The following is a 14,381-nucleotide window of genomic DNA, read 5'->3' as shown; positions in this document are numbered from 1 at the left end:
TTCTAATTTGTTATTATTTGGTGCAGGCACGAAAAACATACTACCAATAGAAATACATTGCTTCTAAAATCGTTCTGTGTCAGAATACTGAAATCTGTGGGTTTTTTTTATCTGTTTTTCCTTCTAATTTGTTATTATTTACATTGCTTTTAAAATCGTTCTGTGTGACACGAAAAAAAGGGCGAAATCGTGTTGGTGAACACGAATCAATAGATTAATTTCGTGACTATAACACAAAATGCAGTGAGACTGTGTTGCCATCTCGCGCAGAGATGGAGTACTCGATTCCTGGACTCGGACTCGAGTGCCGATTTTTGATTGACGCGACTCGGACTTGGACTCGTGAATTATCGCGTACGCTGACTTGGACTCGGACTCGTGAATTTTTCCCCTCACGATGACTCGGACTCGACTTGTACATTGACGCTCTGAATTGGACTCGGACTCGTGAATTTTTCCCCCCATGATGACTCGGACTCGACTTGTAGATTGACGCTCTGACTTGGACTCGGACTCGTGAATTTTTCCCCCCACGATGACTCGGACTCGACTTGTACATTGACGCTCTGACTTGGACTCTGACTTGGACTCTGACTCGGACTCGTGAATTTTTCCCCCTGTGAGGCGAGTTCACAGACTGGGCCCCACTATTCCAGTCTAGAGATGTCTAGAGACACACCCTGCCTCGTGCTGTATGCTTTCACACATTCTGCTTCAACATTGGAAAAGAGCAGCGCAAAATGCTCGTTATGTGGAAACAATATTGAAGAGAAGGCTCCGTAACACATTACTCTAAGGATCGAGTTCAGACATGGCTGTCTTGAACGCTATCATCAGAGTAACGTGATCTAATCAATAAATAAAGATTCAGCCGATAACACGAAAGCACATGGCTACTTAACATCATGGGCGTCACAGCCATTATATGAGGGTGGGACAAGTCCCCCCCACTTTTTCAAATGATTAGTTTAGACCCCCCCACTTTTATACTATGCGGAAAGTCCGTGAATCGGTCTATCCACTCGCCGCACTTTGTAGAGCGCTGTGTCAGTGTCAAATCCATTCCACTTGCTTATTGAGAGAATGCCCAAATCAATGAAACTCCGTACCATGTTTTCACTGCTACCTTGTACCAAGGCAGATTCTCACATAGCGTGCGCATGTTCAAGGAGTGTTGTCATAGTTGGACAGCTCAGATCTGTTGTATGAAGCGATGCCGGTAGCGTAGGTAAGGCACACACACCAAATGTTCAGGAAATGGTTAATACAGCGAAAATCAAAGCTGACGATCTCTTGGTTTGATATGTTTTCTCCCCCAGACAACATGGACATAAGAACATTTGTTTCAAAGAAGAGGAAAGTAAGTCATCAGCTGGTAGCAGTTAATCAGTTAACAGTGATGGCGACGGCGGCGTCTCACTTCTGGAGAGGAGTTTCGTCTTTATGTCATGATAGAGAGATACAAATACTGAATAGTTTAGATGAGAAAAGGCATCGAAATGCAAGGTTACTAGTATTTATCATGTAAACAGGGAACATGAATAACCCGATCTCTCTGTGCTCATCTAAACACCATATCCCCAATATGATAATAACCGGGATAATACTCATAAACGGCTTACTGATGTCCATGTAGACGCAGTCAGTGTGTTTGACTGGAGCCTCAGTTCGATAAGAGATTATTTTCGTAGTTCTTTAACTTCGGTACTCTCTCTCAAAATGGTAATGTGCATTATGTTTTAATTATACTTCTTATCATTCAGGAGCTTTTTGTGTGTATTTATGTTTTACTGAGTACTTATAGGCAATTTCCATCCCAGTATTCAGTTAACTATTTATTTTCTGTGCACATTACATAGACTAGCTAATATTCTACCTACTGCTTGGGACTTTGAGTCTTCAAAATGTCCAATGTCACAGACTGGGACTTACTTTAGAGTCAGTTGTATTTACATTCAGTATGACTTTTTATGATTCAATGTGTAAGAGTATACTGCTCAATAAATAATGATCACTTCACCACCTCTGTTGACATCTAGGCGCTTGAGAGTGAGTCAGAGGCAGAATACAGGGACAGTGGAGAGAGGTCCATTGCTGAGGTGAGTGATGAAAGGGAAATGACAGTTTAGAGCAAATTGTGATGTGGACTCTCATCCCAGAATTTTAAGGAAATCAGTGGGGATATTGAACAGGAAACATTTCAGTCAAGGGGCATCATATGACCAATATAGACAGAAGAGCAACATTTATTTGAACATTTAAGTCGATACCATTCCTTGGTGAACTTAACATCTGTATGGAGTCAGATCAGTCTCAATATTAATAAATGCTCACAGAAGGATTCACAAATGTATTTTGCGATTTATATATAAATGACTCTCCACAACAATATCTCTCAATGCACTCACAATATTTATTGTTGTACATAAATGTACAAAAAATTGGCATTTAAACTGCTTTTCTTGTGAACCTCTGCATTTGTGTTTTGTTTTTTTGAGACTTTGTCATGTCTCGGAAACTTATCATGAAAGTTTATTCTTTATATTAGTTTTGTCAGCCCCCTATGTGTCTCCTGTGTTCGTGATTGGTTTCCCCGCCCTGACTGTTTCCACCTGTTCCCCTCACCTTGTGTATATATTGTGTTAGTCCCCACCTGTCCAGTGCCAGTTTGTTTCTTATTCATGACCACGTTCAAGCCTTGTTGGAGCAGAGTTCACACTCTGGCGGGGGCTCTGAGGCCCCCCTCCTGCTCCGCGTGTCCTTTTGAGTTGTCTTAAAAGAAGGAAAACTCAAAGCACCAGAATTATGGTTAAACAATAATCTGTTTTAATTTAACATGTTAAATGTTTTTAATTTAACGGCCAGTCAGAACAAGAGCGCCGAGCATCAAAATTATCACAACATTTATACACAGGTGGGGAGGAGTTGTATCGATTTGCTCCTCCCTAGCTATTTGTTATTGGCGAATTCACTTCTGGGCGAGCTAGCCAGTGAGTTGGCAGTTCTCCATTGGCCGGTTTCACTTCTTGGCGGGACCCCAGACAATGAGTCAGCAGTCGTTGATTCCATCTGTTGCTCCATCTCTTTACAAGGAGATGTTAACAGATGACCAATATATAGCTGGGATCACACACACACGTGCCTGTGTCTTTATAGGGATGTTTCACTATATCGTTGCACATAACAGGTATAGTTGATCAATGATTATTTCGTTGTACAACAATCAATAGTAACGAGGAAAACATTACTTTTGGAGTAGTAGAATTTTACATACATAGGACTCTTTGACAGAACGCACACACATTCCCCTTAAACATCTTTAACGGACACACATCTTAGATATGTAGCCTCTACATGTCTGTGTCCAAATAAGGATGTCCCCTCGCTCACTTCCCACTCCAAACACAAAGGCTTCACCTCTCATATTATATATATATTAGGGCCGGGACTTTAACGCGTTAATTAAGATTAATTAATTACACAAAAATTAACGCGTTAAAAAAATTAACGCATTTTAATCGCACTTATTTTTGCACCGCGGAACGTTTCTCACTGGATGAGTTTCAGGGGTACCGATTATACTGGAGCACCAACTAACGTTCATGACTTCAAACAACAACAAACCACAGTGAACAATAGTCAAACATGAACGAAGAAGCTGATGAGACCGCTTTGGTTGGCCCCGTGGATGGGACATTTTGTTTTAAAAAATGGACGGATGGAAGCGTCAATAAGAGCACAGTTGTTGGCAAATTATGCAAAAAGGAATTCGCATATCACCGCAGCACATCAAGCCTCAAGTATCACCTCAATGCAAAACATATAGCAGCTAGCGTGGAAGCTAGCGCGGACGTTAGCCCAACTCGGAGTACAAGGACCCACACCCAATTCGTGTTGATCAAACAGTGGCCTATGCAACAGAGAGATTTTATTTTTCATCAGGATATTGGAAGAATAGGAGGGATTGAGGTCAATCACTGGCACTTTTTTATTTTATTTTAAATGGTACAGTACACTTTATGTTGAACTATTTATTATGTTGTTGGTGCAACTGGCACTTTATGTTGAACTGTTTATTGTTTTGGCCAAGGTTATTGAGAGAGTTGGACTGAAATTGATTAGATTTTTTAAATCAACAAAGTCTGTTATGGCCTCTGAAGCAACAGAGAGATGTTTTCTAATAGTCAGGGTTTCCAATGTTCTGAATGTACTTGAAAGTATTGTGTTATACTTAAAAAACAAAGTGTTATAGTTTACAGAAGGTCTACCTACCTATAGGCTACCTGAATCTCTGAAATGTACTATATTCCTAAATATGCTATTGCTACACTTTATGGCAAAAATTGCACTTTTCTGTTGGTCTTGGTTAAGTACATCCTTGAAAAAAATAAACAATGTTTTGTTGCTTAAGCTTATGTATTCAGTCATTATTCAATGGTATACTAAAATCCATGTGAAAAAAATTGCTTCTCACTGTTCTCAGTTCAAATATTTATATGTGATTAAAAATGCGATTAATTGCGATTAATTAATTACAAAGCCTGTAATTAATTAGATACATTTTTTTAATCGAGTCCCGGCCCTAATATATATATATATATATATACATATTTCTGGGGACTCGGAAGGCTGCCGGCCGTTCATCGTACAGTGTGAGTTACACTATCGACACCAACCGGCTGCATTTCCCACAGATTACTCCAAAGTGGCCTTCATGATCTCCCATCTCACCGGCCGAGCAGCAGCGTGGGCTACGGCAGAGTGGTCCCGAGACTCTCCCATCTGCGGGTCTCTGGCCGACTTCATAGACACCATGAGGAAGATTTTCGATCAAACCACTCCAGGCAGAGAAGCAGCTCGGGCTCTGATCAAGCTGCGGCAGAATCAGCGTAGTGTGGCTGACTGCTATTGAGTTCAGGACTATTGCAGCCGACAGCGGATGGAACTCCACTGCACTGTTCAACGCATTCGTCAGCGGTCTCTCGGATCCCCTACAAGACCAGCTGGCGCCACTCGATCTGCCGCTGACTTGGACTCCGTCATATCCATGGCAATAAGAATAGACAATCGTTTGGCAGAGAGGAAAAGGGATAAATTCAAGGCTGCGGTTGGTCCGCCTCTCCAGAGGAGGCGCTCGCCGTCGCATACCACTTCTTCTTGGAGGCCCCATCACCACTCACCAACTGCACCCCGGACAACAGCGCTCCGTGGAGGAGCCAATGCAGTTGGGCCGCGCCAAGCTTTCTATGGCAGAACGTCAGCGTTGATTCAGGAAAGGCTTGTGTTTCTACTGCGGTCAGCCCGGTCATCCACAAGCGGCTTGCCCGGTAAAAGAGGAGGCTCACCAATAAAGAGGAGGACGTTGGTGAGCCGATTCTCTGCCTCTGACTTTCCTCCTCGCACTTTGACCCGCATCCAGGTAAAGGTCAGAGACAACGCTTTTACTCAAGGTGCTCTTGTTGATTCAGGGGCATACGAAAGTCTAATGGATTGGGGTTTAGTAAACAGAATGAACATAAAAACTAAACCTCTACCCCAGCCTCTTGAAGCCAGTGCTCTCGATGGGCGGCTGTTGTTCAAAGTGACTCACCAAACTGAGCCTTTAGAAGTAAGGTGTAATGATAACCATCACGAGACAATGTCATTTCATATTTTTAACTCAGCTCAACATCCCCTCATTTTGGGGTTTCCCTGGCTGAAACTTCATAACCCTCTCATAAATTGGCACTCTGGGAGGGTGGAGGGGTGGGGCAAAGATTGTGTTGATCACTGTTTAAAGCAGGTAGCGGAGATTGACAGGAGATGCAACAGTGGGAGTTTTAGGCAGGAAACAGACCCAAAAATAGATCTTCCGGAAGTACTTTCAGTTCCCTCCTGCTACCACGATCTAAGTGAAGTTTTTAGTAAATCCAAGGCTCTGGCTCTTCCTCCTCATCGTCCCTATGACTGTGCTATTGACTTGATTGCTGGGGCTTCCATTCCTAAAGGTCGATTATATGCCATTGCAGGACCTGAGAAAGAGGCCATGAAGGACTATATTGATGCCTCCCTCAAAACAGGGCTTATTCACCCTTCCTCATCCCCAGCAGGTGCAGGGGTTTTTTTTGTTGGCAAAAAGGATGGGTCGCTTAGGCCCTGTATTGACTACTCGCCTCTCAATGACATTACTGTTAAAAACCGGTACCCCCTCCCTCTCATCTCGTCCAGTTGGCCTACCCCTGACTCTCGCAAAAAAGTGCAGCAGTTTTTAGGCTTTGCTCATTTTTACAGGCGTTTTGTGAGGAGCTTCAGTGCTATTGCAGCCCCTCTTAATGTCCTCACGTCCCCTCAGGTGCCTTTTTTGTGGTCTCCTCAGGCTGAGGAGGCTTTCTCTCGGCTTAAAAAGATGCGGAAAGGAATTACGATGTGGGAAAACCGTGAGCTGCTGGCCGTGAAGCTGGCGTTGGAAGAGTGGAGACATTGGTTGGAGGGAGCCGAGCATCCCTTTGTGGTTTGGACCGATCACAAAAACCTTGAGTATATCAAGAAAGCCAAAAGACTGAACTCCCGCCAAGCTAGGTGGACCTTGTTTTTTAACCATTTTGATTTTGTTCTTTCTTACAGGCCAGGTTCTCAGAATGTCAAGCCTGACGCTCTGTCCCGTCTGTTTGACCCTGTGCCTGCAGTCAAGGAGCCGGAACCCATTATTCCGTTGAACCGTGTGGTAGGAGCGCTGACTTGGCAAGTTGAGAATGAGGTGATGCGAGCTAACGGTGGGGCTCCTGCACCCAGGGGTTGCCCGCCTAACTGGCTATTTGTTCGGGAAGCCGAGCGACCACAGGTGATCCACTGGGCTCACACTTCGCCGCTCACCTGTCACCCCGGATTCAAAAGAACCATGTTCATCATAAAGCAGCGTTTCTGGTGGACATCCATGGAGAAGGAGGTGAAAGAGTATGTGGAGGCGTGCCCTGTCTGCGCTCGCAACAAGACCTCTTCCAGGGTGCGGATCAGATTAGTACACTTCTTATTCCCAGCAGACCCTGTTCGGATATTTCCATGGACTTCGTCACGGGCCTTCCTATCTCTAGAGGTAAAACCCCAGTTCTCACGGTAGTGGACCGTTTTTCTAAGATGACACATTTTATTGCTCTGCCCAAAATGCCCTCAGCTAAGGAAACGGCTGAGGTCATGATGCAGAATGTGTTTCGTCCGCATGGTTTCCCAAAGGATATTGTCTCCGATAGGGGCCCCCAGTTTGTTTCTCGTTTCTGGCAGGAGTTCTGCAGCCTCGTCGGTGCCACGGTCAGCCTCTCTTCTGGATACCACCCGGAGTCTAACGGCCAGACAGAGCGCCTGAATCAGGAACTGGAAACCTGCTTGCGCTGCCTGGTGTCCCAGAATCCATCCTCCTGGAGCGAGCACCTCACCTCTTCCCACTTCTGCCACGGGCCTTTCCCCGTTTCATTGTGTTTATGGGTACCAGCCGCCACTGTTCCCAGCGACGGAGAGAGAGGTCACGGTCCCGTCTGCCCACGCTCTGGTCAGGCGTTGTCATCGCGTGTGGGCTGCGGCTAGGAAAATCCTCAGAATTCGCAGCTGGTAAAAAGAGCAGCAGACCGAAGACGTCGACCAGCCCCTGTATACCAGCCAGGCCAAAAAGTCTGGCTTTCTACAAGAGACCTTCCCCTCCACGTATTCTCCCGCAAGTTGGCTCCCCGGTTTGTGGGTCCCTTTCCCATCACCAAAGTCATCAACCCGGCTTCAGTGAGACTACGGCTTCCCAGGTCCATGAAGGGGCATCCCACCTTCCATGTGGGGAGACTAAAGCCTATGAAGGAGAGCGCCATGGTTCCCACCGCCAAACCCCCTCCGCCCCCCCGATTGATCGATGGTGGTCCGGTCTACACGGTCAAAACTCTCTTGGCTGCACGGAAGAGGGGTAGAGGGCGGCAGCTCCTTGTCGACTGGGAAGGTTACTGCCCTGAGGAGCGGTCTTGGATTCCTTCCCGCTTCATTGAAGACAAGAGCCTCATTGACGATTTTGATCGCCTCAACTCGGGGGGGCTTGGGCCGTCAGGAGCCGTCCCTAGAAGGGGGGGTACTGTCATGTCTCGGAAACTTATCATGAAAGTTTATTCTTTATATTAGTTTTGTCAGCTCCCTATGTGTCTCCTGTGTTCGTGATTGGTTTCCCCGCCCTGATTGTTTCCACCTGTTCCCCTCACCACATATATTGTGTTAGTCCCTACCTGTCCAGTGCCAGTTTGTTTCTTATTCATGACCACGTTCAAGCCTGCTCCATGGTCGTATCCCGTTTTCTCATGCTCACGATTATTGCATTTAGTTTTTCCTCTGAAGAGTGATTTTGTGTTTCTTGTTTTTGTTACTGTGTAAATTCCAGTAAAGTCTTTATTTTTTAATACCACCCGAGTCTGAGTCTGAGTTGTGAATTTTAGTTCATGCCTCAGAGTTCACCCCTTGACAGACTTCCCTGACGGAAATGACAAATGCATATTTTTTTAACAGGAAACTATGGAAATTATAACTAATTGTGGTTTTCTTTTACATCACTTAAAACAAGAAATATTTGTATGTCAGAAATATGCTTATATTTGTGAAACTTTTTTATCTGTGGATTTATTTACATTTATATACAACAATAAATATTTTTGTGTGCATTGAAAAATATTATTTATATATAAATCCCGAAATACATTTGTGAATCCTTGTGTGCATGTATTAATATTGAGACTGATCTGACTCCATACATCCTAGGCTATGCTCACTTTCAAACTGTAAATCCACAATGCACCCTCAAATCATTGTAATTTATTTACACACAATGGCAGAGAGTGTAGGCAAGTGCTCTGAAACACAGCCCGGCGTCAACATATGATACACAATGCAAATATTATGTTTTAGAACATAAACTCAAGGTTTAGTATCCAGAATACCAGAAATCTTTTTTTTTTTTCGTGGGGGAGGACCCCCACCCGTTAAAAATGTCCCCCCCACATTCAGGATGCTTCCTACGCCCATGCTTAACATGCAGAAGTAATTTTGGATGCTAAGTAGCCATGTGCTTTCTTGGGCTAAATCTTTATCAGTAAACCGATTTAACTGGTAACAGTTCCTTCAAAATAAGAGTCCCGATCTTATTACTATCAAAATAAAAGTGCAAAACGAAAACTTTACCATAGGTAAATATTGGCATACAAATATAATCACTTCTCTAAAAGGTAACTCATTTTAAATATAGTTAGACAAATTAAAGGTAATTTACAATAATAATAATAATAATAATAATAATAATAATAATATTAATAATAAGCTTTATATTTGTATAGCACCTATTACAAGAATTGTAGCCAAACTTGCTTCACAGCAGTTCAATAGACAGATTAGTATAACATGACAGGATAAAAGTAATGTAGAGGAGCAGCTACATGATACATGTTAATACATGAAGACTTGTGACTCGGACTTGACTTGGACTATTCTTACTGTAGGTGATTCGGACTTGGACTCGGACTCGAACACAGGTAATGATGACTCGGACTCGACTCGGACACTCCTTGGGTGACTCGGACTTGGACTCGGACTCGAACACAGCTAATGATGACTCGGACTCGAGTCGGACACTCCTTGGGTGACTCGGACTTGGACTCGGACTCGAACACAGGTAATGATGACTCGGACTCGACTAGGACACTCCCTGGGTGACTCGGACTTGGACTCGGCAGTGATGCAAACTTGTCACCTTTCGGCGAAATTCGCCGTTTTGAATACAAAATAGGTCGTTTGTGTGATTCATGTAGATCTGCAATAAAAATATTTTTGGGGTATGGGGGGGTCTGGGACCCATACCCCAAAAAAGAGTAATCTGCGGCCGTGAGCTGTTATGTGCCATCATGAGACACATGGTGTTCTTTTTTTATATCTTATAATGAAGTGCGAGCTGTGTGCTCGAGTCTTCCTGCCTGTCGGCTCTGCTCATGGATGTATAATAAGGCTCTGCTGCTCCGAGATGATGGTCTAGCTTCAGCAGCTACATTACCTACGGGTGCGTTCGTTAATACTAACTGCGCGTCCGGAGTCACTGTGGCACAGACTGAACCGCTGGTGAACAGCTGGTGAACAGCTGGTGAACAGCTGGTGAACAGCTGTTAGAACGGGCCGTTCAGGTGTTCAGAGCAGGGCTCCCTGTCGGAGCGGCAGAGCGTGATGTGAACTGAAAAGTTTTTCTGTGGCAATATTATTTAAAGAGCATCTTGCAGGTTGTTGTTTTTTCTACATTTATGCTTAAACTTGCTTGAAAATTACAATTAAAAAAGTGAATGTAGGATTTGATATGTTTTACGAGACATAAGGGCAGGAATTCAGAGGGAAAGGAGCAATTTTGAGCTCTGCTCTTAAAAACGGCTATTTTTTAAGGTCATACGTCAAACGCGTCATATTACATAACAAAGGGTAAACATCTCCGCTCTCTGACCGCGGGTATAGTTAGTAGTTGCGTTGAGTTGAGCGGTTGTGTTTTAGTGAGCTGGTATTTTCCGGTAGTTTTACATTGTATTTCACCATTTGTAATCATGGTCCAGTATTGTGTTTGTGCAGGTCGCACAAATACCAGCCTGTCAGGACATCGAGTCCACAGTAAAAAGGATCGGAGCTAGCATTCGTTCCTGGGTGCGTTGTGCATCCACCTTCCTGCAGCACATACTCTCCACAGCTTTATCAGGAAACCGTATTACTTCTCTCTCCCCCCCTTCGCTGCTCTCTCTCTCTCCCCTCCGGTACACGGCACTGTAAGACGTAGTGTGGAGTTGCATTAGGTAACGCTGTGGTGGCTGTACTGCTCCAGCCGTCTCCTTTGTGTTTGTTTGTTTCCCCCTGTCTGTGTTGTTTGTGTGGGCGTGGTGGTTGTTACTCCTGGCTCCCGGCTCAACCTCCACTCACCTGCTGCAATCAACTCTGCACCCTCCCCGACTACACACCTGCTTTCCATCAAGCAATTTACAACGGCATATCAACGGAGGCTCCACAACCTTTCTCCGCCAGATCGTCAAGTATCAGCCGTATCTCGCGTCTCCCCTCCGGTACACAGCACCGTTGTGTGGAGTTGCATTAGGTAACGCAAGATACGGCTGATACTTGCGCATTAGTTTCTGTTATGGATCAGTATCAACAGTCCTGCCAGTAACGTTACTATATTATCAATGCTACGTTAGTTATAGCCTGATGGTTGCAACCCAGTCTCACGGCATTTCGTGTTCACCAACACGATTTTTAATCTATTGATTCGTGTTCACCAACACGATTTTTAATCTATTGATTCGTGTTCACCAACACGATTTTCCCCTTTTTTTCGTGTTGCAGAGCACGATTTTAAAAGCAATGTATTTCTATTGGTAGTCTCTCCCCTTTTTTTTCGTGTTGCACAGCACGATTTTATGTATTTCTGTTGGTAGTCTCACGGCATTACGTGTTATAGGAAGACCGGAAGCTGTGTGGTTCATAAAAACATGTTCTTACTCAATATCAAGCCACGATTATTGCTTTTATTTAAAATCGTATCATTTCGGACTTTTGTTGCCGGCTGTGAGGAAAATAAATGGGGCTAATTTTTCCTTCTAATTTGTTATTCTTTTCAAAATAACACACTGTTATTTAGTCAACAATAACACACAATTATCCTTGTTTTTATTTATTTGTTTAATTCTATAATCTCTGGCTTTTTTGCCGTCCTTCAGGAACTGAATTTCAAAATAAAAATAACCGGAAACAGACGTAGGCCTATAAGGGACATTTCGAGCATCATCGAGTTTAGGATGGCCGAAGACACTACACTACCCATAATCCCCAGCTATCGTTTAGGACTACAGTCCCTGTGATTAAACTTCAATTCGGGATTGGATGTTGGAGTGGCAGTGCACCAAGGTTACGGAATCGAAACTGGATCGAACGCCGCCCCCCCCCCAACAATTAGAAGTTGCCAGTATTAAACACCAATTATTAACCAATTAAAATGAACTGATTAAACATCTCTCTGACACAGTTTAAACGCATTTCAAGTGGAAGAATTGTTCGTGTCTCCTCTTCGTGTCTCGGGAAGCTGGAAGCTGTATTATTTTCAAAAAATTTAAATAAAAAAATATTTTTTTTAACCATAACGGTTACTTTACACAACATTGAGTCAAACTTATCCTTGTTTTAATCCTTGTTTTATTTATGTTAAATTGTTGTTGTCGGGTTAATTTTCCATTTTATTTATTTTGTTTTAAGATATCATTATTTTTTATTTATTATTATCATGTTAGATGTTTAAACTTTTCTGCATTTTATAAGGCAATATATACTTTTTTGTTTTTGTCCGTAGGCTACTTAGGTTATTAAAGAGTTATCGTTTCAAAATATAGGAAATGTATTAATATTTTATTGTATAATCGGTACAGGAAATTACATCATTCAGAGCACCACCTATTGGCCAAAGACGCTGCCACCGGCATTGCGATCCATCCTCTGACAAAGTAAGTTGGGTCACTAAAGTCTGATACATGTTTTGCTTAGATTTAATAATTGGGGCTTTTTTTTTAAGCCTTTACTCGCATGGTTCATCATACATACTGAACTGTTCTAAGTCTGAGAAATGCTTTCGCCATAATCGGCAAAGCAACATTAATGTGAAATTAGTCTTGCGGGCGGCTAGCTAGCTAGCTCACGTTCAACATAAGCTTAAACTAGTTTAGCTACATTTATATCAGCTCATAAGTGGTGTGTGAAAAATATTTGTCTTAATTACGGCTACATACGTCGGTGTTAAAGTGTGAGTTATACGTTATCTTAATCGCTTTTGTTTTACACATGACAGGACTAACGCTGGCCGACATTTTAATATATGTTTGGGGGGGAGGGGCATAGTCCATGTGCTTGTTTTACGCGTATGAAACAGGAAACACGTAAATGAACTCAGTCTGTCTAAAGTATTTAAACCGTCACAATGTGCATTTAAAAAACCTAGTTTCACTACATAATTCAGTTTTTCTGTTCTCTCCTGCAGCTCCCGTATCCACACCACAAACCCATACACTGATCTACACCATCATAAAACCAACGGCACTTTTAAGAGCCAAACTCAACCTATCTCTCTGTCTATCTACCTACCTTTCTTATAGTTATTGTCTCTATCTTTTTCTATCATTCATTATCTATTTCTTCATCTATCCATCTCAATCTTACAATCTGTCTCTCTATCTCTGTTTGTCTCATACAGCAGTTGTTGCATATATCTGTTGTGTCTGTCTGGCTTGCTGGCTGGCTGGCTGGCTGGCTGGCTGGCTGGCTGGCTGGCTGGCTGGCTGGCTGTGTTGCAATGGCAAAAAAACACAACCCAGACCCCAATAATCCCACATCCAAAGAAGGGAAACGCATGGCTCTTGAGCTGAAGCATGAACACATGCTAGCTGAAGCTAAGGTTGGTGTTTTAACCCATATGACCTCATTCATTTCCCACTTGAATTTGGCACTATCTGTTATCCAAAAAATGCTGAACAGGCCAAGAGTAACTGGATTTTGGATCAATGTATAGGGCCTTTGCAAAACGGTTCATCATTACAACATGGGGGGCAGAGGCTTACTAAATAAAGCTTGTTCAACTTGTTTTACTTCATTAGTTGTATATGATAGGAAAAACTTCAAACTAAAATGTTCTTCAAGTGAATGAATTTACTTGTATTTGTCCACTGTCATATGGTATCAGTTTATCAGCAACATCAACCTTACATGAGTTGTTACTTGGTCACAGAAAGCAGCTGAGGAGAGGAAACGGGCACGCTCTGTAGGAGACACTTTACAGTCCCCTAAAAGGTGCTGTGTAGGACGTGGCAAGCCGAGAGGGAGGCGTGGAGGGCGACGCCAAGGCTCAGCTACAGGTTGAAATCCAATTATTTTAAATTTTTATGAATTTACTAAGTAAATGGTTGGAAAATCGAATTAAAACACAGTAATTGCTTGTTGAGGGTCTACAATAATTCCAATATATAAACGCATAGTGACACCAGAGTCGGAGACATTCCCACTGTGGTGTCATAAGAACTATGCTTTATTTAATTTCACAAGCTTTTAAACAATAGGTAGATAATACAAATCATCAGTTATCTGTTGTTAACCCTCTGTGTGATGTTTTACAGTCACATCCCCCCCGACTGAGGGCTTCCAGTCTTCCAGTGTGGAGGTTCTGCGTACTGAACCTTCAGCACAACAAGAATTTGGTAAATCACAAAAATGGCTTTAAGTTTAAAACTAAAATCAATTTTTAAATAATTTGTATTAGACAGTTCAGGACTCGAACGAGGAATGTAATTCAGTAAAGATATTGGCCAGTTCCATACTGAGCAAAGAAA

The 14,381-nt window shown here is 42.9% G+C and overlaps 1 protein-coding gene across 3 annotated transcripts in view; it reads left to right on the top strand.

The window, feature by feature from the left end:
- The window catches only part of LOC307046049 (uncharacterized protein), a 96,038-nt gene that overhangs the window by 81,210 nt on the left and 447 nt on the right, over window positions 1–14,381 (top strand). The window contains exons 4-7 of one of the 3 annotated variants that reach the window (XM_079692187.1): window positions 12,435–12,509; window positions 13,040–13,453; window positions 13,784–13,910; window positions 14,169–14,249. In XM_079692187.1, coding sequence (XP_079548313.1) covers window positions 13,352–13,453; window positions 13,784–13,910; window positions 14,169–14,249 — 310 coding nt within the window. In that variant the 5' untranslated portion in view covers window positions 12,435–12,509; window positions 13,040–13,351. Of the gene's footprint in view, window positions 1–12,434; window positions 12,510–13,039; window positions 13,454–13,783; window positions 13,911–14,168; window positions 14,250–14,381 lie in introns of those variants that run through there. The other 2 variants (XR_013810055.1, XR_013810054.1) reach the window with 2 other exon arrangements.

This window comes from Notothenia rossii (genome assembly GCF_949606895.1).
Source record: "Notothenia rossii genome assembly, chromosome: 1".
Classification (NCBI taxonomy): Eukaryota; Metazoa; Chordata; class Actinopteri; order Perciformes; family Nototheniidae; genus Notothenia; species Notothenia rossii.
The sequence above is the reverse complement of the archived record's forward strand: the minus strand, read 5'-3'. Positions and strand labels throughout refer to the sequence as shown.